Here is a 22,260-nt window from a genome sequence, read left to right on the forward strand (position 1 = left end):
ATGAGTTATTACGGGTCACAGCAGGGGCTGAACGTGAGCCGCAGGGCCGGCTCTAAAAGCGACTTGACCGCCGGGGGGACCTACCCTTACTCCCGGAGCGAGATCCTGCAAGGAGGCGGAAATGGATACGACCAGTACATGGACGGATTCAAGTCCTACTCCTATTCAAAGTCATCTAAAGGAGGAATGGTCAGCGGGATGTCAGGAGGTGGAATGGTCACCGGAATGTCGGGCGGAATGGTCAGCGGGATGTCAGGTGGCGGAATGTCAGGTGGAATGGTCAGCGGGATGTCAGGTGGCGGAATGGTCACCACAATGCCAGCCGGAATGTCAGGTGGAATGGTCACTGGGATGTCGGGCGGCGGAATGTCAGGTGGAATGATCAGCGGGATGTCAGGCGGAATGAGGTACGGATACGTCTCTTTTTGGTCACTTTCCTTGTGTTATCCTGGCTGCCGTCTGTTGCCTGTCGTCTCTAAGCAGCTGCTTGACATAAAATATTCATCGCCAAAGCCTAGAGAGCGACCAATACATGGGTTTTCCTCAGGCCGATACCAACGTGCCCATATCAGGCCGATATATAAAAAAAAATGTTTGGCTAGTTTTCTTGTATCCCTGCACGATATGACCCAAAATGTTACCAATAAACAAACAAGTTAAAACTTTTTTTTTTTTACAAAAACAAAACAACATGGAAAAAATTTAATAACAATTATGTGTCGTTGGGGTGGGAATCGCCAGAGACACCGCGTAATGATTTTGTTTTTTATTTTATTACGATATAGTTGCGAGAGAGCACTTGCACCATCTCGTGGGTGGAAACACGTCAATCGATTCGATTTTTATGCTAACGTTATGCTAAAGGTTGAATCTTTATCTGTAAAAAACAATAGCACACTAAAAAAATCAATCTGAAAAACGATATATATCGTCGTGCTAAATATTGCGATATTCCACCCCGCCCTTATTATGATGTGTCTTATTGAATTCTTGCCTAGCCCAACGTTGTGATTGTTTTTTTTTGATTGAGTTTTTCCTTTTATACAAAACCAATAATGCATTCACTCACTACAACTACTTTGTTGTAAAAAAAAAAAAAACATTTATCATCTTTCTGAGAGCTAAATTATCCAATGACGAAACAAGAACTGCCTGAGGCAGATTTAAAAAAAATGCATCTTATACGTTGGCGTCCCTGCAGTTGACTCGTTGCCAAACGAGCATTTAGCGTTTGTGCATTTGCAGAAGTTTCAGTGTAATTTGCAGTAAAACACACTCCAGTAGAAAACCATTGCCCTGAGTGCACTCTGCAGAGTTTACAGAGCTCATTTGTAATGTGTTTGTTGAAGGAGTTTCCCACTTTACCTAAACCTTGCATTACACAAGTGATCAAACACAGATATGGAGAAGAAGCTTCAGTGTAATTAACGTGTGAATGATGACTTTAAACTGGTTATTAAACTCACCAGTGAGCTGTTTCTTTTTCCAGCTTCCCTCCCAGAGGAGAAACACTCTCACTTTGATTTATGTGTCACAATGAACTGCTAAAACTGTGGAACACTCTCTCTTTGTTCCAGAGAACTCTCCCATCACAGAGGCACAGAGGGAAAATGTCTCTTTAACGAAAAAGGGCAGAAAGAACATTAAAGCTGCAGTCTGTAACTTCTGCTGACGTTATTATTCTGCCTCGGAATTCCTTCAAATTCACCATCATAATAGTCGGCATGGCCCTGAACCAAGAGCCGTTGAAAATATTTGCAAACCTCTTAAGGAATAATTTTTATGAATTTTTGAAATTCAGGAAATTATCCATTTGATTTTTGTGAAAAGAAATGACTACAGGCTCTATCAAGCAAAACGATCAGACCTGACTGAGGGAGCGTTTGTGTGTATACACCTTGCAGTTCAGGGGTGGGTGGGGTTAGGAAGCGTTTTGCACTCCCGAGACTTTTCGTGGACGCACCTCTGTGTTTTTGCTCAGACTCCAGTCTGTTTGCGATCGCCTCGCTTTGCTAGCGCACCGTTGCCGATGCCTCCGTCTAACCTTGACATGAAACAAATCGCTTCCTGTGTGCAGCCGTGGTGATTTCGCTCTCAATGTTACCTCCCAAGTAAAGGCACTTGGTTCTTTTGTCGAATTGTGAGCCTGAGCTTTAGCATTCCAAACCGTACCGTACTGGACCAAACTGAATCGTATTGCGATGGAAACGTGGAAAAATTGGCGCAACCGAAATGCAATGTGAGATCGAGTACACATGACGCCAGACCCTCATTTTCGGTATGAACTGTGAAGCTCTCAACGGACGCACAAAACCTTACCTGCAGTACCAGGATGGCCCATGAGGGGGCACAGTCCACACATTGGGAACCACTTTTGTTATTTGGGTTTAGGGCTCCGACTATGGATATTTACGGTTATTTTCTCGCATAATTTGGGGACCGTTTGGTCTCCAAATCTTGAAATGATGAGCTCCTCAAAGGCCTTGTTTTGACCTCAAACCAAAATGAATGGGTTTTAATGATTTATTTGTTAAAACGGAGCAAAGAAACCAGGAAATACACTCAAACCTGTAAGTCGATAATTGGAATAGTTGAAAGGGATAACAAAAATATACATCACGTTTTTTCATCGTTTTCTTAGTAAAATTGTATTTTTCAAGGTAAACTAGACGAGTGTTTAGGTTTGCTGTGTGACCCTTGATGTTTATGTTGTGTATCATTGTATTGTTTGAATTAAAGAAGAAAAAGACAAAAAAAACACAATAATGATTTTCCTCTGCTGTTCCCCTGCAGCGGCGGCTCCAACCTCAGCGTCATCCACCAGAGGGCCATGAGCCTGCAGGCCCAGTGCCAGGACTACCTGAAAAAAGCTGAATACGCCCTTCAGTCTGTGAGTCTGGATTTATCTCTCTGGGTTTGGGAGTTTTTTTTTTTGTGTGTTTCACCAGAAAGAAAGAAAGAAAGGATTGTGTTGCAGCTTCTCTGCTGGGAACAAAAAAGACACAGAAAGAATGAGAGAAATGTTGCTGGGTTGTAAACGGAGTCACTGGATCAGCGAGACTTGTAACAGAAACCAGGCTGAGAAAGGAAGAAGTTTAGTTTAGTTTCTCTGCTTGGATCCATTTTTGGAACCAAAACCGCCTCCAGTGCTGTTTTCACCTGTCACTGAGAGATTTATGTTGATTTAGCACACGTTGCAAACGCCGGCACGTTGAGCAACTTTCCCTCAAATTAGTTTTTTTTTTTTTACAAACTTCAAAACAAGAAAAAAAGATTCATCATATTTCTGAAACATGTGGGCGTGTGATTTATTTTCCACGTTTGGCTTTGACTCCTCCTCACAACCGTGTGATTCTGGTTGAGGGAAATATGTGAAATTCTGAACAGCGTCACGATTTGATCCTCTCCAAAGTCTTGAAATCATCAGAGGGGTTTTAAAAATCTGTGAAAATGTCGGTCAAACGTGTGCACATCATCATTTTTATGATGATTACTTAAAGGTCCGTTGTGTAATATTTAATTTATTAAAAAATAATTGAGCCTAATACATACTAAGTATGCTTTAATGTAGTGCTGTCAAACGTTAACGCGTCAACAGCGTTTAACGGCGCCAACGTTAACGCATGACGTCATGACTCCCGATTGCTAAAATGAGTCTCGCTAAAAAGTAACGCTAAACTTTAAAAACAGAGGCACTCATATGCAGTTACACAGGTACGCTGGTTATTCGTAGCGCTGTTCTTTTCCTTTAATAAACAGACCGCTCCAGTTCAACTGTAGGCGCGCTAACGGCGCTAAAAGGAGCTAATGCAGCTAACCGAGCTAACTGGTAAACGGTGCCTGGACTCCGAAGTCGCGGCACGTAAACGTGACGTAATTTTTGCGTCTTTTTCCGGTTGGTCGTCATGGAAACATGTCATGCCTTAACCTTTTGCACAGCACTACTTTAAAGTAAAGAATCTTTTGGTCTGATAAAATTAGCCTTTTATTCGTAATCAAGCCTTGTTTCTACAGCCTGAGCGTGCGTTTTGTATTTTAAAGTTAAATCTTGCTTTGCAAACAAAGAAGAATGACATCCTTTCTGGCATGTCTCTGTAAAGGGAAGGTATATTTGTTGTAATCTGCAGTGTCACCAGTAGATGTCACTACTTCTTACACAGCGACTTTTCGTCTTCAATTTTTCCCCAAAAAACATGGCTGCCATTCACAGAAATGGGCGGAGCTTAGGACATATTGGTAGTCATGCTTTTGGTCATTGAAAATCTTCATGATTTCCATTTGATCCACTTTCGACCTCATCTAAACTAACATTTCTATATACTGTACATGTATTTAGAGATTATGCCATATATTGGAAGCCTGATGAAGTTCTAGCACCAAATCGTTTACCCTTGCATGTTGAAACGTGTTCAGTGACTCTGTTTCCTCCTCCTCTCAACACATCTGTCAACGTGAAATATGATTGTGAAATGAGTGTATTTAAGTTTTTAGGGCTCACTTATATTTAGAGAGAGATATAATTTACACTGAAAACCAGATGTTACACCAGCTCTCGTCTCTATTCACGGCCGATTATGTGCAACAGATTGATTTCTGCAATATTATAACAAAAAAATGGAAAGAACGGCAGGTGAATTTATCCTAATAACGTATTCCTGTGTTCGTGTCCCACAGGGCGGCGCCTCAGGTGAGGCAGAGCGCTACATGATGATGGCCAAAGAAACCATCGAGCAGCTGAAGAGCTGTGCTCTCGACCTGAGACACATGGGTCAGCCCAACGACAACGTGGTCAGGACGTAAGGACGACTCCCCCAGTCCCTCCCTCTCGTCTTCTGATTCCCCAGGTTTATAATTTCTATAAATGTCCCTTCTTTCTTTCTTTGTTTCTTTCTTTGTTTCTTTCTTTCCTTCTTTCTTTCTTTGTTTCTTTCTTTCTTTCTTTCTTTCTTTCTTTCTTTCTTTCTTTCTTTCTTTCTTCTGGATGTGCAGCCTGGAGCAGTGTAAAGACCAGCTGAAGGGCGTCCACATGGCCATCACAGGATCCATGAGGAGGAGGAGCACCAGAGGAAGCTCCGGCGGCGGCGGCGGCTGGGAGGAGCCTGGTAGGAGCTTCCAGGATGCTCTGGGCTGGATTGCACAGCAAAAGGTGTGTGCAAGTGTAACTACTTAATGACTAAGCTTAACCAGACCACAATAATCAAAGGTTCTTTATTGTCAAGTACAACGTAAAAATGCAACATTTATTACCAGTAATGGCATTTTTTGTACCTGTTGTTGACAGAAGCAGCAGAAACAGGAATAAATAAATGAATACCTAAATAAATAAATACAGGAATAAATAAATAAATGCATAAATAAATAAATAAATGCTTTACATTTACTTCTTCATTTCTGTTGACCTACATTTATTAATTAATTGATTAGTGTATTTATTTATTTATTTATGCATCTATTCAATTATTTATTTATTCCTGTATTTATTTATCTATTTATTTATTATTAGTCAGGTTTAGTCCATACAGATGAGGTAGACAATAGTGAGTAAAGTGATGTAACATGACTAATATGCAAATAGAAGAAGATAAACCTGTAAAAATATAAAGTTAATTAATTAATTAATTAATTAATGCATTTATTCAATTATTTATTTATTCCTGTATTTATTTATTTATTATTACGTCAGGTTTTGTCCTCCATATGGATGAGGTAGACAATATAGTGAGTAAAGTGACAAAACATGAATAATATACAAATAGAAGATAAACCTGTAAAAATATGAAGTTAATTAAATTATTAATTTATGCAATTATTATTTATTCTTGTATTTATTTATTTATTATTACGTCAGGTGTGTCCTCCATATGGATGAGGTAGACAATATTGTGTATCGAGTAAAGTGACGTAACATGAATAATATACAATTAGAAGAAGATAAAACCTGTAAAAATATAAAGTTGAGGAGGAAACTGAGTGACAGAGCCATCGTGGAGAAGCTGAATCTTGGACACATTTTGGTTGAAAATTTTTCAACTGACTGCATTTTCTTTCCACTGCCGCTGAGGAGCAGAAAGTGAAAACATGAGTTCTGAAGTGAAAGCGGGAGCTCGATGAATTCCAATCAGCCTCTTTTTCAAGTTTAAACAGGCTTCGCTCTTATGTGTTTTTACAGGCGTCGAGTATAAAGGGAGGAACTCTGACATTAACAGCTGCGTACAGTGTTTATTACAACATCACAGAAAGGACACAGTCAGACATACTTCAGTGTTCTCAGGCGGAAACTGTGGAGACTGGGTTTTGTTCCAGTGGTTTAAAATGTTTGCCCTGGAAAAACAAACACAACCTGATTTACTGTCACCACCTGCTGGTGTTATAAGGCGCATGTGGTTGTAAAAAAAGAAAACACAGACAATATTGTGTGTATTAATCGCAATACAACAGAAAATGTGAAACTTTAAACACCTTTAAAAACTAAAATGTGTGATAAAATGACTTTTATTTGCAAAATATCTACATAAGGGACTTCTAACGACAAAAGCACAGTGGTCCAACACGGCAGAGCTCATCCCTTCAAAAAAGATCTTCTATTTCTTCTATTTCCATTTTGGTTAAAGTTTTTTTGTGCGTTTTGTGCATTTCAGCGTCTGATCGAGACGGCTTCGTGGGGAGACGACCCCGCCGCCATCCAGCAGCAGCTCAACAACCACCAGAACTTCCACAGCAGCATCCAGAGGAGCATGGAGGTGGACCGAGCCAGGGAGGACCTGGTGGGTTTGCCCAGTCCAAATAATCCTGACAATGCTATCAACCGAACGTTTAGGAAAACAAACAAACCTTCTGTCACCCAGTGTGTTTGCATGCATTTTAAAAGTCCAATTTTTGTCCGACTAAAATCGAGCTAGTCTTAGTCGGACTAACCGCTACCTGGATAATGTGATTCATAGTAAGTTTCTGGCACATGAAAGCCACCATACGTAATTCCCTAACACGCTTTGGAAAGGGAAGGGTGTTTGTTGCAATCTGCAATGTCACCATTAGATGTCACTGCTTCTTACCCACTGGACCTTTTAAGTGATCACAAAAAGAAAAACGAGGAATGAACCAGTAATGATGCATGGCTTCCCTGCTTCAAGGAACAGGCAGACACACATTTTGTCTTTAAACGAGTCAATTTTCTCCCCAAAAAACATGGCTGACATTCAGTGAAATGGGCGGAGTTTAGGACATGGCAGGGCAGTTAGGCTTTCGTCATTGAAAATCCACTTTTTTTGCATGCATCTTAAAAGTCTGATTTTAGTCAGACTAAAACAATTATCCAGTTTTCTTAAACACATTAGTCCGACTAAAATCGAGCTAGTCTTAGTCAGGCTAACATACCTGGATAATGTGATTCATAGTCCAATTATGTATGTGCATGTATACGCTTAGACAGACTAGAGTCAGACTTGGCTTTCCGCAAGTCAACTGATTCAACACGCACTCGCTTATAGAGAGATACAGCGCCACCTATGGAGGTGGAGTCAGACGTACGCGGCCAATAAATAGATTTTCTGATTGTCTGTCTTAGTCGGACTATGGCCTTAATATGATAATAAAACTTAATAAACTTAAAGAGGGCAAACTCTCACCTCATGGACACATTTAGTGAGATGAACCATTTGTTTACAGACAAACAAGCTAGACTTACGAGCTTAGAAGACCGCCTCTTTGTGGAGTCTCCTGAGTACATCTACTATCCTTCTTTAAGCCTCAACAATGCTGTATATATAAAAAAGCTTCTCATACAAATGCTCCCAGACACACAGTCGTGAGTCCCATGTGTCAGCAATCGCGGGGAGGTTTTGAGGTATAACCCAGTGGTATGAAATCATCTGGAAGTTATTTGGCTCTGCAGCTCCGTTGGTACCGAGGCATAACTTGTCAGTTTGACACGTTCAGTTTGAATCTGTTAGAAGAAAGCTGACAAATGCATCGCGTACGTGACAGAGTTTATTACTGCGACTGCATCTAAGTATAGAAGGTCATCTCCACGCCACCTGTGTAGTATTATTTATCTACTTAAAGGTGCCATATGTAAGAATGTGGCCAAAAACGGTTACTACATTCAAATTCAAAATACCAAGGTCTTCTAGGTGACGTAACTGGCAACCCGTGGTTGCTCGGCAGCTGAGATTCTACTGACTGCAATGATTGGTAGACGGCGCTAGGTGGCGCCACATGACAAAACATGATTTCAAAACATAAACATGATTTGCACTCTTTTTTTAATGCAAATATTTTGGCTGTACTGTTGTTGTTGGTGAGTTCAGGTTGAAGTTTCACGAAAAACGCTAAGAGTTTCAAAAAACTTTGATGGGGAAAAATGCTTCCACCTCTGTGCTGCCGCTGTATACACACAAACGCTCCCACGGTCAGGTCTGATAGTTCTGTCTTTAGATGAAGGATGCAGCTTACAAACATTGTGACAACATTTTTGTTCATACTGATAAAACAGAGATTACTTACCTATCTATTATCTAATGTGCATGATTCTCTCCACTTAGGTCAAGAAAGGAGATAAAGGAAACATCCATGCTCTGGAACAGGAGTGGGACAGTCTCCAGGTGAGGACAACCAACACATCCCTGTATCTACATATAAATTGTCCGCTTCATTCATATATCCAATCAAACTCCCATCTCTCCTCTCTCCCCCGACAGCAACTGTCCTTCGGCCGGACCGAGCAGCTGCAGGAGCTGCTGCAGGTCCTCCAGGACATCTCCAAAGAGATCATGTGGGTGAACGACAGGGAGGAGGAGGAGCTGGTGTTCGACTGGGGAGACAAGAACATCGACCAGTACATCCCCAGGAAGCAGGAGAGCTACTCTGTGAGTCACAACACATGAGTGACACCAATGTTGTCATTTCACACAGTTCTGTTGCAGGTCTACATCTCTGTGTCATATAGGAATTCTGCCCCCTAGTGGTCAGTCAGTTTTGAAGCCACAGCAGCAATTTGAGAATGTTTTGTCCCTCAATTTTTAGAAAATTACCCTAAGACTGGAGGATAACGTTTGTTTGTATTGTTTAATCAATATATATTTTTAGAAATGTATTTAATTATGAGGCAAAATACTGGTTAGTTAGTTTTGGTCCACATATACAGGTATTTACTCAAGTCAAAAGCAATAAAAGTGACACTTAAAGGTGCATTATGTAATAAATCTAAAGTAACTGGCCATAAAATCCTTCTAATATGTCACAGAGACTCAGGAATAATGTTCATATAACAAACTGAACTCACCAACAACAACAGTACAGACAAAATATTTGCATTAAAAAAAATATTTTGCAGACTGCAAATCATGTTTTTGTTTTGAAATCATGTTTTGGCATGTGGCGCCACCTACCGCCGTCTACCAATCATTGCCGTCAGTAGAGTCTCAGCTGCCGAGCAACTACGGGTTGCCAGATAAGTCAGAAAACGAAACCTAAAAGACCTCTGTATTTTAAATTTGAATGTTGTAACCGTTTTTGGCCACATTCTTACATATGGCACCTTTAAACAGAAGAAAATGTGAAACAAAGAAAAATAAATTAAATAAAAACCACATTTACTGAGCAATAATGGTGTATAAACCATTACTGAAAGTCACGCTGTGTTAAAATGGCTGGACGAGTTTAATAAAATCGTCTTATAGTGAATTATTATAAGAAATCACACAATCAGTATAAAAAATCCACCGAAAGATACCAGAGGGGAGGAGTTTTACGACACATCGTAGATCAACATAGGTATTAATACATTCATATTTGACTTTCAAATGAATGCAAAGCTTCTGTCTATGGTGTCAGGTTCAAAAGATGCCACAGAAATCCGTGTTTTAGTCTCAGTTTCTCAGCGAAATAAATATTAAAAGTCTGTTTTTTGTATGACATTAATCTAATCTCATAGGGGAGCAATGACTTTTGGTGGTGGATTAGATTTTGACAGCTGCAGTAAATCATCTGCATTCCTGTGTGTGTGTTTTTCCCTCCCGTCGTCTGTGATTTGTAAACATCTTTTCTTATCTTTTTTTTTTCCCCCAACAGAAACTAATGAGTTCCCTGGAAGCCAAAGAGAAGGACCTGAACAAACTGAAAAGCCGAGTGGACATGCTCCTGAAGAACGGTCACCCCGCCTCAGACAAGATCGAGGTGTGGACCGATCATAGCTGTGTGTGTGTGTGTGTGTGTGTGTGTGTGTGTGTGTGTGTGTGTGTGTGTGTGTGTGTGTGTGTGTGTGTGTGTGTGCAGTTAGGAGGTGTTGTACTTGACACCTTCCTGTTTTCCAGGCTTACCAAGACACCTTACAGACTCAGTGGAGTTGGCTTCTTCAGATCACCAAATGCATCGACACTCATCTGAAGGAGAATGCAGCTTACAGCCAGGTAACACGTTCAAACGCCATCTTTAAAGCCTGCCTTCAGGGTGCGCGTTTTAACGGCCATAAGCCAAAAGAACGTTTAAATATAAACAAATGTATCTCACATACATTTAAACCACTGTCAAATTAGTTCACGCAGTGCAATTAAAGCTGCAAACGACGCTTTCGGTGTTTCTCAGATTAGCAAGTGTTTAGATCTTGTGTTGTTGTTCTGCACACAGGAAGTGATTTGTGCTATATCAAGACAGAAGGAGGCAACGGCGATGTTGCGCTAGTAAAGCGAGACACCCAGTAACCCAGTAAATCTTGTCCCCGCCCATCGCTGCTCTACAGTCTTAGAAATAAAAGTGCTAAGTAGAACCATATAAGGTTCTTCGGCTTGTCCTCATAGGAGAACCCTTTTTGGCTCCAGGTAGAAGGTTCCACCTGGAACCCTTTTAAAAGCCTTTATTCAGGAAAGGGGTTCTCTGGATCAAAATGGTTCTTACTGGAACCATTAATGTTACCAAGAACCCTTGAAAACCCCTTTCTTTGAGAAAGGGTTTTTCAAAAGCAAATGGTTCCAGGTAGAACCCTTATTTCTAAGAGTGTATCTCCCTCTACACTTGGATCTACCTGTTCCTATCTAACGGAGTTCTTTCCAAGACTTCTTCTATGCAGCTTATTCCTCCTAAGAGTGTACTGCTGTATAGACACCAACGCTCCCTCAGTCAGGTCTGATAGTTTTGCTTGACAGAGCTCAGACGAGGGACGCAGCATACAAATAATTGTCATAATTTCTGTTTATGGAAGATGAAACAGAGGCAGAATAATAACATTAAAAAAAGAACGTCACCAAATATTATGTACAGCACCTTTAACGTTTCCTGTATTGTTTGTCTGCACTGTAGTAAAAGTCTGCAGTACTCAGTGTATTAGTACAAGTATCTGGTATAAAAACTCTTTTGTGTTAGTGAGATTTAAACATAAATATCACATGTTTTTTTGAACAGTTCTTCAGAGTGGCCAACGAGACGTACAGCTCTCTGCAGATGGAGCACGAGAACGTTCGTAAGAAGTTCACATGTGATAAGAACACGTCTCTGGAAAGCCTCCTGGACCTTCTCAAGGAACTGGAGGTACTGTACAGCAGCTTTAACGGGACTGAATTCTGGGTAGAAAATCAATGTTGGTTCCAGTCTTCCATGTGTGTTTTCTTTTCTTTGATGCTTCTTTATTTAATTTCCACCAGAGGGAGAAGGAGAGCATCATGGACAACAAAAGACAGGTCCAACACGTGGTCAACAAGTCAAAGAGCATCGTGAGACTGAAACCCAGAAACCCTGAGGAGAAGAGCAGCAGCCCCCTCATCGTCAAGGCTCTGTGTGACTTCAAACAAGACCAGGTCAGTTTCCTGATGATGATGATGATGATGATGGTGTCAAGAAGTAAATGAAGAGTGTCATACAGAGCCGGATTAAGTTTTTTTTGCACTTTTTTTTTTACGCCACAGAAATTGATCCAAAAGGGCGACGAGGCCATCCTGAAGGACAACTCTCAGCGCAGCAAGTGGCACGTGACCGGCCCCGGAGGACTGGACATGTTGGTGCCATCTGTGTGTCTGATCGTTCCTCCGCCCAATCCTCTCTGCGTCAGCCTGGCTAAAAAGTACGTCACGGACTTTAGAGTCGTATAAAAAAACAAAAAACAAAGAAACATCACGAGTAAAGGTTTGAACTTGATCTCTGTGTCGTCCAAAGGAACGATCAGTACTACGAGGCCATCCTGTCCATCTGGAATCAGCTGTACATCAACGTCAAGAGTCTCATCGCCTGGCAGTTCTGTCTCATGGATATCAAACGCATCAAGTCCCTCACCATGTCCATGGTCAGTGTCAAGTCAAAACATGAACAAGCTTAGTTTATCTCCACACTGTTAGCGAATAATATAGCTTATATAATATATATATAATATAATAGTTTATGGTTAAAACACTATCAAACAAGTTATATCCAAACTTGCTGGTACCTGATCTTCCCTATATAATTTTACTTCCACATTTGGGGACCCGAAAAATATTTCCTATGACCCATTTGTGGTTCCTGACCCAGTCTTTGGGAACCGCCGGAAAAAAGAGAAACATACAATACAAACGCTGAGAAACATTGACGGCTCCTTCACAGACTTCAGTCTCCAATAAAACGTATAAACTTAGACACTCAGGGTTGTGATATTGTTGTGGTACCAGCCCGTGAACCATGGATAAACGTGCTGTTTTTGTGTGTTCAGCTGATCAAGATGCGCCCCGAGGAGTATCGGCAAATCATCAAGAGCCTGGAGTCTCACTACGAGGAGTTCAAACGCACCTCCCACGGCTCGCAGATGTTTGTCGACGACGACAAGAGGAGCATCGAGAACCAGTTCTCCGAAGCCCAGACCCACTACGACCTGCTAGTGGGGCAGCTGCCGACTTACAGTGAGTATCGCAGATGTGAACGAACGCTGGCCGACAACAGGTGGAAGCTCCAGCAGCCTTTAGCTTCAATTTAACAGTGTTACGTCAAGACAAACGGTGGGTTTTCTCCAGGACCTCCAGTGAGTTGGACGTTGACCGTTTGACCTTAGGTGTGGATGTGAGAGTGAATGGTTGTTCCTGTCTGAGTACCTGCTTTTCACAATGTACTTTACATCCTTAGTTTGAAATAATTAGTGCTGAGCACTTTAACGGCGTTACTAGCGTTAACGCATGACGCGCTTCTATGGCGACTGACCGGTAAAGGATGCGCGTGACATCATGTTTTACGTACCACAGCACCGGAGTCCACGCACCGTTTACCAGTTAACGCCGTTAGCTGCGTTAGCTCCTTCAGCGCCGTTAGCGTGCCTACAGTCGAACTGGAGCGGTCTGAAAAGAGCAGCGCTACAAACAGTGGCGCAGCTTGTGATAAGGCAAGGCAGGCAACTGCTTGAGGCCCCGAAGCTGATAGGGGGCCCCCGACACTCGGAGCCTGAGGGCTGTTTTTACTGAAATGTGCAGTGACCAGCCGCCTCCCCGTCCCCCGTAAAAAAACAATGGGCGATTTGCAATGACATCTCAGTAGTAAACCTCGCTAAAGGGGCCCCACCTCACTTTAACCTGTGTGAAGTTATCGTTCTGCAAGTTGGAAAATGAAGAGGATTATTTACAGTGTAATGCATATCTTTATTACTCAGTTTATATTTTTTCAGTTATTAACAGTATTTAATTGTTCTATATATTTATATTGTTTTATAATGTCGGTTCTTTACAGTGTAATGTATTTTTTGAATGAAGTTTATATAGTTTTTTTAAAAGCTATTTACAGTATTTTATTGTTCTTTACATTTATATTTTCACGTACTTTTTAATTGCAAGGTGTTTCCATGTTATTTCATTCATTTTGGAAAAAAAAATTATTTTGAACTCATACATTTTTCGTTGGTGTCATATTATTTATAACATAATGGTGATGAACACTGGTTGGAAGGAAGGGTCCCCTGGGAATTTTTGCTTAGGGCCCCTACAGACTCTAGAATCGCCTCTGGCTACAAATAACCAGCTTACTTGTGTACTTTTTAAAGTTTAGCATTACTTTAAAGACTAATTTTAACGAGTAAACATGACGCCATGTGCCTCTTTTTCTGGTCAGTCGTCATTGGAAACGCGTCACGCGTTAATGTTGACACCGTTAGCGCCTCACACCAAGTTTGTTTCGGTCGTTCATCTGCCTCTGTTTTCCCTGTCATAACCCTAAAAAACACATCTTGTGTCTCCACTCAGTCATACAGTATCAGCAAGAAGAAGCGAGACAAGCGGCCAACCAGCAAAACCAGCTGATCATAATACAGCAGCAGCAGCAGCAGCAGCAACAAGACGCCGCCGACGCGGAGGCGTGGAGGCTGGAGGAAGAGGCCAGGAGGCTGGAGGAAGAAAGACACAGGGCGGAGCGGAAAAGGCTGGCGGAGAAGAAAGTGACCGCAAAGAAGGAGCACGTGATCAAGAAGGAGGTGGTGAAGTTGAACAAGTCGGAGCCGGCGAAGAGGAAAGTGCTGTCGCCCTCGCCGGCGTCGTCGTCCAGCCGCAGCCTATCAGAGCTGCACGCTCTGAGACTGAGGCTGGAGGCCGCAGAGGGTTCGCTGAGTCAGCACGTCCACATCTGCCTGGGAGACGAAGGCACGCACGACTGCGGCCTCAGAATCACACAGTTAGAGGTAGAAATAACCGTAATGTCGCATTTAAACACAACATCGAAACACCCTTTTATATTAATTTATGTGTTGTTGTTTTTTTTAGACGACGCTGAGCGACATCGACGCAATTCGCCAGGAGTTCCTACATCTGAGGGACCAAATCCAGAGGGAGCTGGAGGGCATGAGCGACTCCGACAAAGCCCAGTTCCTCCGCAGCGAGCTCAGCATCATCAACGAACGACTGGGCGGCCTGGAGGGCAGCTCTTCTGCTTACCTGCAGAGGTAAAGACAACCGTCACCTCACACTGTTTCACTCAGAACGAGAAAGTGCAAGCACATCATGCACATAATAGAATTTTTGGTTGTGGGGAATTCTTCATTTATAAGTTCAATTTGTCTTTTTGATCGCTTGATATTTTAATTTCAAGTTGCTTGGAAGTTTAATCTCATTAATTGGTCTATTCCAGCTGTAATTTAAAGGTCCCCTTTTGTGCAAAATCAACTTTTTAATCTTTTAGTACTTATATTTGGGACTCAGTGGGCCATACCAGTCCCCAAAATGTGAAAAAACAAGACTCAGTCATGTTTTAGTGGTTCCACTTTGTGTAAGTATAGGCGATAAAACACGAGATGTTTACACCTCCCGACCAAATGACGACAGTGCGGACATTTCACCGTGAATGTTGGCACCCCGCCAGGCAGAGTACTTCACAGCTCCACCATAGCTCCCCCTTGTCCCTGTGAAATACGAGAGTGCAGGCGAGGGAGGAAGAGTGGCTGCACAGCGGAGCACAGTGTTTTACACAAACTTCTAGCCTCAGAGGACTTGTGTGTGATATATTTTATATATGAAAAAAATGTTCACAAGCTTCACAAGCCCTTTGTTGTTGATTATGTGTGTAAATTCCTATGCTAGAAAAACACCTTGAACACACCAGTTACGTGCCTGCAGTTAGGGATATGAGGAGCACGCGTTTGAAAGCACTGCAGAATGATGTAGATGTTGTCCTACATTTCTTCTCAACCAAAGGCTGCCTTTCTGTCGTGTTTCCACGTTCTCTCCTCGTGTTGTTGATCCACACACCTCAGTTGGAGCCGCAGTTACACTGGTGCGTTCAGGGTCTTTTTCTAGCATGGGAATTTACATACACACCGCGGCGCATTAATCGTTTTTCTTCAATTTAAATGTTTTTATGATCGCGAGGAGCCAAAATCGTGGTCACTCACTATGCATTACGGTGAAACTCAGTAACAACGGGTAAACGGACATTACTATGGGGTATATGGAGCGGGGGTTGTGACGACAGTGCATGACAATAGGTGATAAGTGGCGACACTCCCCTGGAAGCAGTGGATGTGTGTTTACCTGGGTCCCATTCACATGTAAATGACCAGGCACAAAACCAAGCGTTCTGAAAAAGGCTGTTTTGGCAGAGTTATTGACTTACTACATTCAAATTCAAAATACCGAGGTTTTTTAGGTTTTCGTTTTCTGACGTAACTGGCAACCCGTGGTTGCTCGGCAGCTGAGACTCTACTGACAGGCTTCAGGCTTTTCTTTGTTGAGTCAGAGTTGTGATTAATTTTATATCAGGAGTAGCAATGATTGAGCAGAAGTCACAAAATTGACCGTTTTACTTATTTTTGTTCAATAAAAACGAGCCGAGCGAACTTTGAATTGTGACATATTTCCAAAATTTCACAAATTTAATCAATTCTGAGAACTTTTTGCTCATTTGTGTTTACATAGTTGGTGAAATTGTCTATAGGTTGTGCTGGAAAAAAGGATAAAAGATGCTCTATATTGCACTTAAAGGTGCATTATGTAATAAATCTAAAGTAACTGGCCATAAAATCCTCCTAATATGTCACAGAGACTCAGGAATAATGTTCATATAACAAACTGAACTCACCAACAACAACAGTACATCCAAAGTATTTGCATTAAAAAAATATTTTGCAGACTGCAAATCATGTTTATGTTTTGAAATCATGTTTTGGCATGTGGCGCCACCTACCGCCGTCTACCAATCATTGCAGTCAGTAGAGTCTCAGCGGCCGAGCAACCACGGGTTGCCAGTTACGTCAGAAAACGAAACCTAAAAAACCTCGGTATTTTGAATTTGAGTGTAGTAACCGTTTTTGGCCACATTCTTACATATGTTTTTTACATATTCATGGGATGTGTTCTAAGGGAACGTCAATCGCTGCTAAAGTAGCCATGGGTTTTCACACAGTTACAGCCACAAACAAACAATCAAATGTTCCTCTTCCATCATTCATCTCCTGGTGTTTTCAGGCTGCGGGCTCTCAGGGACATGCTGGAGAGTGTGGCACGAGCTGAGGACATCGTGAAAGTGCATGAAGCCAGACTGACGGAGAAGGAGACCACGTCTCTGTCCCCCAGTGAGGTGGAACAATACATGCTGGCCCTGAAGGTATTGTGTGGCATTTTTATTTACACACATTTCAACAAAAATGTTGTCGTTGTGCAGCGAGATTTCAGCGTAAACTGCCCTCTTGTGGCCATTTCTGCTTCATTCAACACGATGTTTTGGATATAGAACGTGAAAGCAGAGTTGGATCAGAAGAGGGATCTTCTGGCCTCCATGGAGGCGGAGCTTTCCAACGTCAGCCACTGGAACGGTCAGGTGGGCGGAGCCTCCCAGCGGTGTGACATGGTGCTGTCCAAGTACAGAGAGCAGGTGGGGCTGCTCTCAGACCGCTGGAGACGGATCCAGGGACAGATGGACACCAGGTATGTCCCTCTGCGCCGACGTATTGTTGTCTTTATTTGTAACCATGGCGACAAAAATCGCAAAAAATTTGAATAATTTCCACATACAGTACACAGAGCCTCACTGTGTCGTCATACTTTAACGTAGAGACGTGGTTGAAACTTTAAACGGATCACAAGACTTGATAATTTTTGCACTTAAATCAAAATGTATATATATATTATGGTTTTAAAACAATCTCAGTTTAAGTTTTGTACTTTTTTTGGAGTGTGTATTGCGCCGTTAGAGTGGCACAATCCATGACAATCACAAAAATCTCTTCTCCTGGCCACAATTTCCAACTTTCACAGATAATTTGTACATAAAAATGTTGCTATGGTTGTTGTCTAACCCTGTGTGTTGTTTTCCTTTTCATATAACTTGCATTTTTTTCTTAAAATCACCTAAAGGTGTCTGTTCCCATAAGTGGGAAACGAGTCTTTCTGTCTCTGTCTAAAGCAGGGGTCTCAAACTGGCGGCCCCCCAATCGATTACATGCGGCCCCCCCACTTAATATCATGTTATCATGAAAACATGGCTCACGACCTCACTGTCTTTTAAACACAGTGTGCAGCTGATGCACCGCGATTTGTCCACACTATTATTTATGTTTTTGATATTAAAATTGACATTAATTTTGCATCATAAATAGTATTATTAAGTATACGTGTGATATCATGATGCAATATTGTAAACAATTGTTTTTTCACCCACTTTTTGTTCTCGAGGCCGGCCCCCTCTTAAACACAATAGATGTGCATTGGCCCCCAGGTCATTTGAGTTTGAGACCCCTGGTCTCAAGCTTTGTTGTTGTCTTGTGACTTTGTTCAGACTCCAGGATCTGCAGCTGTATCTGCCTCAGCTTCAACACTACAAACAGACCAGCTCGTCCCTCAGCGAATGGATCAACGACACGCGCAAAAAGCAGGACGTGCTGCAGTCCACCAAGATAGACAGCGTCCAAACACTAAAAGAGCACATCGGCAACCAGAAGGTTTGTTGTTTTTCCTGCTGCTCTATATCCATTTATGTTTAAAATCACCTGACATTATTGTTGCTTTTTTTTAAAGGAGCTGAACTCAGAAATCAAAGCGAGGAGGGAGGTGTTGGAGAGCGTGCTGAAGGACAACGATGCCTGTGTGAACTCTGTCAAGGTGAGGGAGCTTATCTGATGAATTTTAGCACAATTTCGTTTTGTTCATCTGAACGTCCACTGGTTCTCATTTGGTACAGTTTTTGGTCGTCAAATAAAAATAATTGACTTCACATAATATTAGAACTGTGAGGACGTCATTCTTGTTTTGTTTTGTTATCCAGGATTATGAAATGTACCTGGCCTCTTACACATCTGGTTTAGAGACTTTGCTCAACATCCCCATCAAGAGGACGATGTTGAGATCCCCAACAATGGATCTCAGTCAGGAGGTAAAAATGAATGAAAGAAAAAAAAGTCTTGTGGGTGAAACGAGGACATTAAAAGGGTGCGAGGGTCAGTGCAGATTATTTATGAATGATTAATCTTTGAGTTTGCACTGCTTGTCTTTCAGGGGACACAGCTGCAGACCCGCTACATGGAGCTGCTGACCCAGTCTGGTGACTATTATCGGTTCCTGGGAGACTTGCTCAAAAACATGGAGGAGCTAAAGGTACAGTTCTGTCAACATTAGTGCTTTTTTCATTTAGTGTTTACAAATATTTGCTTCTTATTGTAACAGTATCCTGTCCAATCTTGAAATGCATAGATTCATTTTTGCACCATAAATATGTTTTTTCTTGTGAACTCTGTTTCGCTACGTATCAAAACAAACGCCTTTATTTTGAAATTATCGTCACAAATGTTGTGCGGAATATCGTGATATAGTTCTGAGCTAATATTACTCACTCTGACTGAACAGTTACAGTCAGTGTAACATTATATGTTCTATCAACATATTATGCCAGTGTTCAAATTGTGAAAATGAAGTGAAATTCAACCTTTTTTTGACTTGAAAACTTCACTAATGACCATTTGTTACACAGCATTACAAATGAAAAATGACTTTTAATTGCTTGCGGAGACAAAGTGGCCGTTTCCCTCAGCTCTCTGTGACATTTCACCTCTTCTCACCTATTTGTTTTTGAGTTTAAGACCAGGATCTCTACTGTTTTGTTTCAGTGTCACCAGATATTTTTGCCTCAGAAGTTAACTGAGACCAAAACAGAGATAAAAGTAACCTGAATTAAAGATACATTTTAAGTCTGGTTCATTGTAACGTTGCTCCAGATCTCGTAGATGTAACCAGGTGTTTGTTGATGAGCTGATAATGAGACAATGTTGCGTTTGCAGGTGATTTTGTTGACCCAAGTGATTCAAAATGAAAGAAAGTATACTCTTGAGATCTTAATTCCATTGTTGAAGTATTGTGTTTCAATTGTTCAAATATCCTTGAATACATTTCTTAAAGCCACCTTTTGCTTTTGCCTCTTCGTTGTCTTCGTTCCAGATGCGTAACACCAGGATTGACTTGTTGGAGGAGGAGCTTCGTCTTCTCAGAGAAGACATCCGAGACCGCAATAGCAAGAACAAATCTCTGGAAGACGCTGTTGCCCGGTACCAGCTGGAGCTTTCCCAGTCCCAGGACCAGATGCTGTCCATGGAGGAGGTGAAGCGACACGAAGCTCTGCAGACCAGCGCCACCATGGAAAGCATCGATTCCACTCGCAACCAGCTGGCAGACCTCAACGATCAGATAGAGCGACTCAAATACCTGCTGGAGGAGGAAAAGAGGAAGAGGAGGCTGGCCGAAGAGCGCTACTCCCAGCAGCAGGAGGAGTTTGAGTCCGTGCTGAGGAAGAGGCAGAATGAGTTAGAAACGGTCAGCTGGTCCAAGGTGGAGATGGAGAAGAGCGCGGTCGGTAAGGATAACGAGATTGAGCAGCTGCGGCGGCAGCTGGCCAACGAGGCAGCGAGAAATAAGGAGCTGCAGGGAGAGATGTCAAAGGTAAGGAGCCAATGCAGCGATGAGATCGGTAACCTAAAGCTGAGCTACGAATCCCAGATCCATGTGAGTCGCACAGACGTTCAGAAACTGGCAACTCAGAGGGAGGAGGATACAGCTGAGCTCCAGCTGCGGTGTGAGAGGGTGGAGGCAGAGAGGAGGGATTTGGAGGAGGAGCTCAGGAGGCTCAGGATGTCCCTCAGCCAAGCTGAGGAGCAGAAACTTAAGGCAGAGGTGGAAACTCACAGTCAGCGTATTGTCATCACGGAGGAAGGGCGTAGGAGGAGAGAGCTGGAAAGTCAGGTGGAGGAGCTGATGAGGCAGAGCGACCAGGACGGCGACCAGTACAAAGAAGAGCTGGCTGAGGTCGTGAACGCCCTGCAGGAGAAGAGTGAGCAGCTGGTCTATGTCACACATAGTCTAGAGGAGGAGACCCGCAGGAGAAAGACTGTAGAGGAAGGGCAAGTTGTACTTGAACAGAGTCTGACTCAGTTGCAGGTGAAGTTAACGAATGCATCGATAACTGCGACGCAGTTGAAGGAGTTTGAGGTGGAGCTTCAGACGACGCGTTTAGAGCTGGAGAGGGAGCGGAAGGAAAGAAGCAGAGTAGAGCAAAACGTGAGCAGGCTGCAGGGACGCATCAAGGACCTTCAGACCGTGAGGGACGAGCTGGAGAGCCAGGTGGAGAACCTGAGGATGACCGTCCAGGACGAAGTGGCCAGAAGAAGTCAAGCGGAAGCAGAGCTGGAAAAGACAACCGCGACGATGACGGAGTATGCGAGCACCATCTGCGCACTGCGCCAGAGTCAGGAAAAGGCCAGCGCGTCGGGAAAGAGAGGCAAAGAAGAGCGACACGTGTTGCAGGAGGAGCTGGAGAGAAGCCTGAAGCAAAGCGATACCTACGCGGAGCGCGCAACCCAGCTAAGTGCGGAGATGAAGGCTCTGCAGCAACAACTCCAGCAGGAGCAGACCAGAGTCAAAGAGGCAAACCTCAGGAATGAAGGGCTGTACAGAACTATTGAGGAGAAGAACGAAACCCTGAACGTGAACTCTGCTGAGTTTCGAAGGCTCAAGGACGAGACGGAAACACAGGCCAAACATAAGCTGAGGCTGGAGGAGGAGCTCAGGACGGCAAGACACGAGCATGAGAAACTCACGAGATCCAAACAGGGAAGTGATGACGAGCTCTCCTCGCAGATAACTGCCTTGGACCTGCAGCTTCAGGCCAGCGAGCGCAGCAACAGAGAGTACCGTAGCTTGATCTCCGAGCTCTCCTCAGAGCGGGAGAAACTCAAGCTGGAGACAGAGAGGTTTCAAAAGCAGGCCACTGAGGTACATGGACGTTTAGCACTAAGTCCTGGAGTGTTCCCGTCTTTCCAAACCCAAGCGCTGCTTTGGACCAATCAACTTGTAATCACTATAGCCAAATTTGTGCTTGCATGCTAGATAGATGCTGTAGATCTGTCGATGCCTCCTCCCTCCCCACTCCCCCCAGTATCTCTAATTTACACACATACATGTATGTGTATGTGCTTTGCATGTCAATCAGTCGCATGCAAACATCATCAGTGTCGCCCTGCCTACTGACCTACTGAGCTCCGCAACCCTCTGTCGTCCTCCATACCCACACATAGTGTGAAGAGATGTGCTTTGTCTTTTTGTGCCCAGTATAATGATCATCTATCTATCTATCTATCTATCTATCTATCTATCTATCTATCTATCTATCTATCTATCTATCTATCTATCTATCTATCTATCTATCTATCTATCTATCTATGGTCGTAGCTAGGGGTGGGACTCGTCAGAGACACCATGATGCTATAATATTTAAGTCACAATATGATATTATCACGATAATCCACAACAAAAGTTTATTGGTCACATCAGTTAAAAAATTATCTGAAAAAAAAAT

The 22,260-nt window shown here is 42.7% G+C and overlaps 1 protein-coding gene across 1 annotated transcript in view; it reads left to right on the forward strand.

The window, feature by feature from the left end:
• The window catches only part of LOC310926450 (desmoplakin-like), a gene marked incomplete at its 5' end in the record, with an annotated part of 30,024 nt that continues 7,764 nt past the window's right edge, over positions 1-22,260 (forward strand). The window contains 23 exons of the mRNA XM_083888578.1: positions 1-407; positions 2,794-2,890; positions 4,675-4,796; positions 4,990-5,146; positions 6,639-6,764; positions 8,541-8,600; positions 8,697-8,864; positions 10,069-10,173; positions 10,311-10,406; positions 11,395-11,520; positions 11,634-11,786; positions 11,895-12,049; positions 12,142-12,268; positions 12,671-12,857; positions 14,181-14,611; positions 14,694-14,872; positions 16,890-17,028; positions 17,155-17,348; positions 18,199-18,361; positions 18,438-18,521; positions 18,685-18,792; positions 18,915-19,013; positions 19,851-21,677. Of these exons, the coding sequence (XP_083744704.1) occupies positions 1-407; positions 2,794-2,890; positions 4,675-4,796; positions 4,990-5,146; positions 6,639-6,764; positions 8,541-8,600; positions 8,697-8,864; positions 10,069-10,173; positions 10,311-10,406; positions 11,395-11,520; positions 11,634-11,786; positions 11,895-12,049; positions 12,142-12,268; positions 12,671-12,857; positions 14,181-14,611; positions 14,694-14,872; positions 16,890-17,028; positions 17,155-17,348; positions 18,199-18,361; positions 18,438-18,521; positions 18,685-18,792; positions 18,915-19,013; positions 19,851-21,677 (5,310 nt within the window). The remainder of the gene's footprint in view (positions 408-2,793; positions 2,891-4,674; positions 4,797-4,989; positions 5,147-6,638; positions 6,765-8,540; positions 8,601-8,696; positions 8,865-10,068; positions 10,174-10,310; positions 10,407-11,394; positions 11,521-11,633; positions 11,787-11,894; positions 12,050-12,141; positions 12,269-12,670; positions 12,858-14,180; positions 14,612-14,693; positions 14,873-16,889; positions 17,029-17,154; positions 17,349-18,198; positions 18,362-18,437; positions 18,522-18,684; positions 18,793-18,914; positions 19,014-19,850; positions 21,678-22,260) is intronic.

Source organism: Microchirus variegatus, assembly GCF_963457635.1.
Source record: "Microchirus variegatus genome assembly, chromosome: 4".
Lineage (NCBI taxonomy): Eukaryota > Metazoa > Chordata > Actinopteri > Pleuronectiformes > Soleidae > Microchirus > Microchirus variegatus.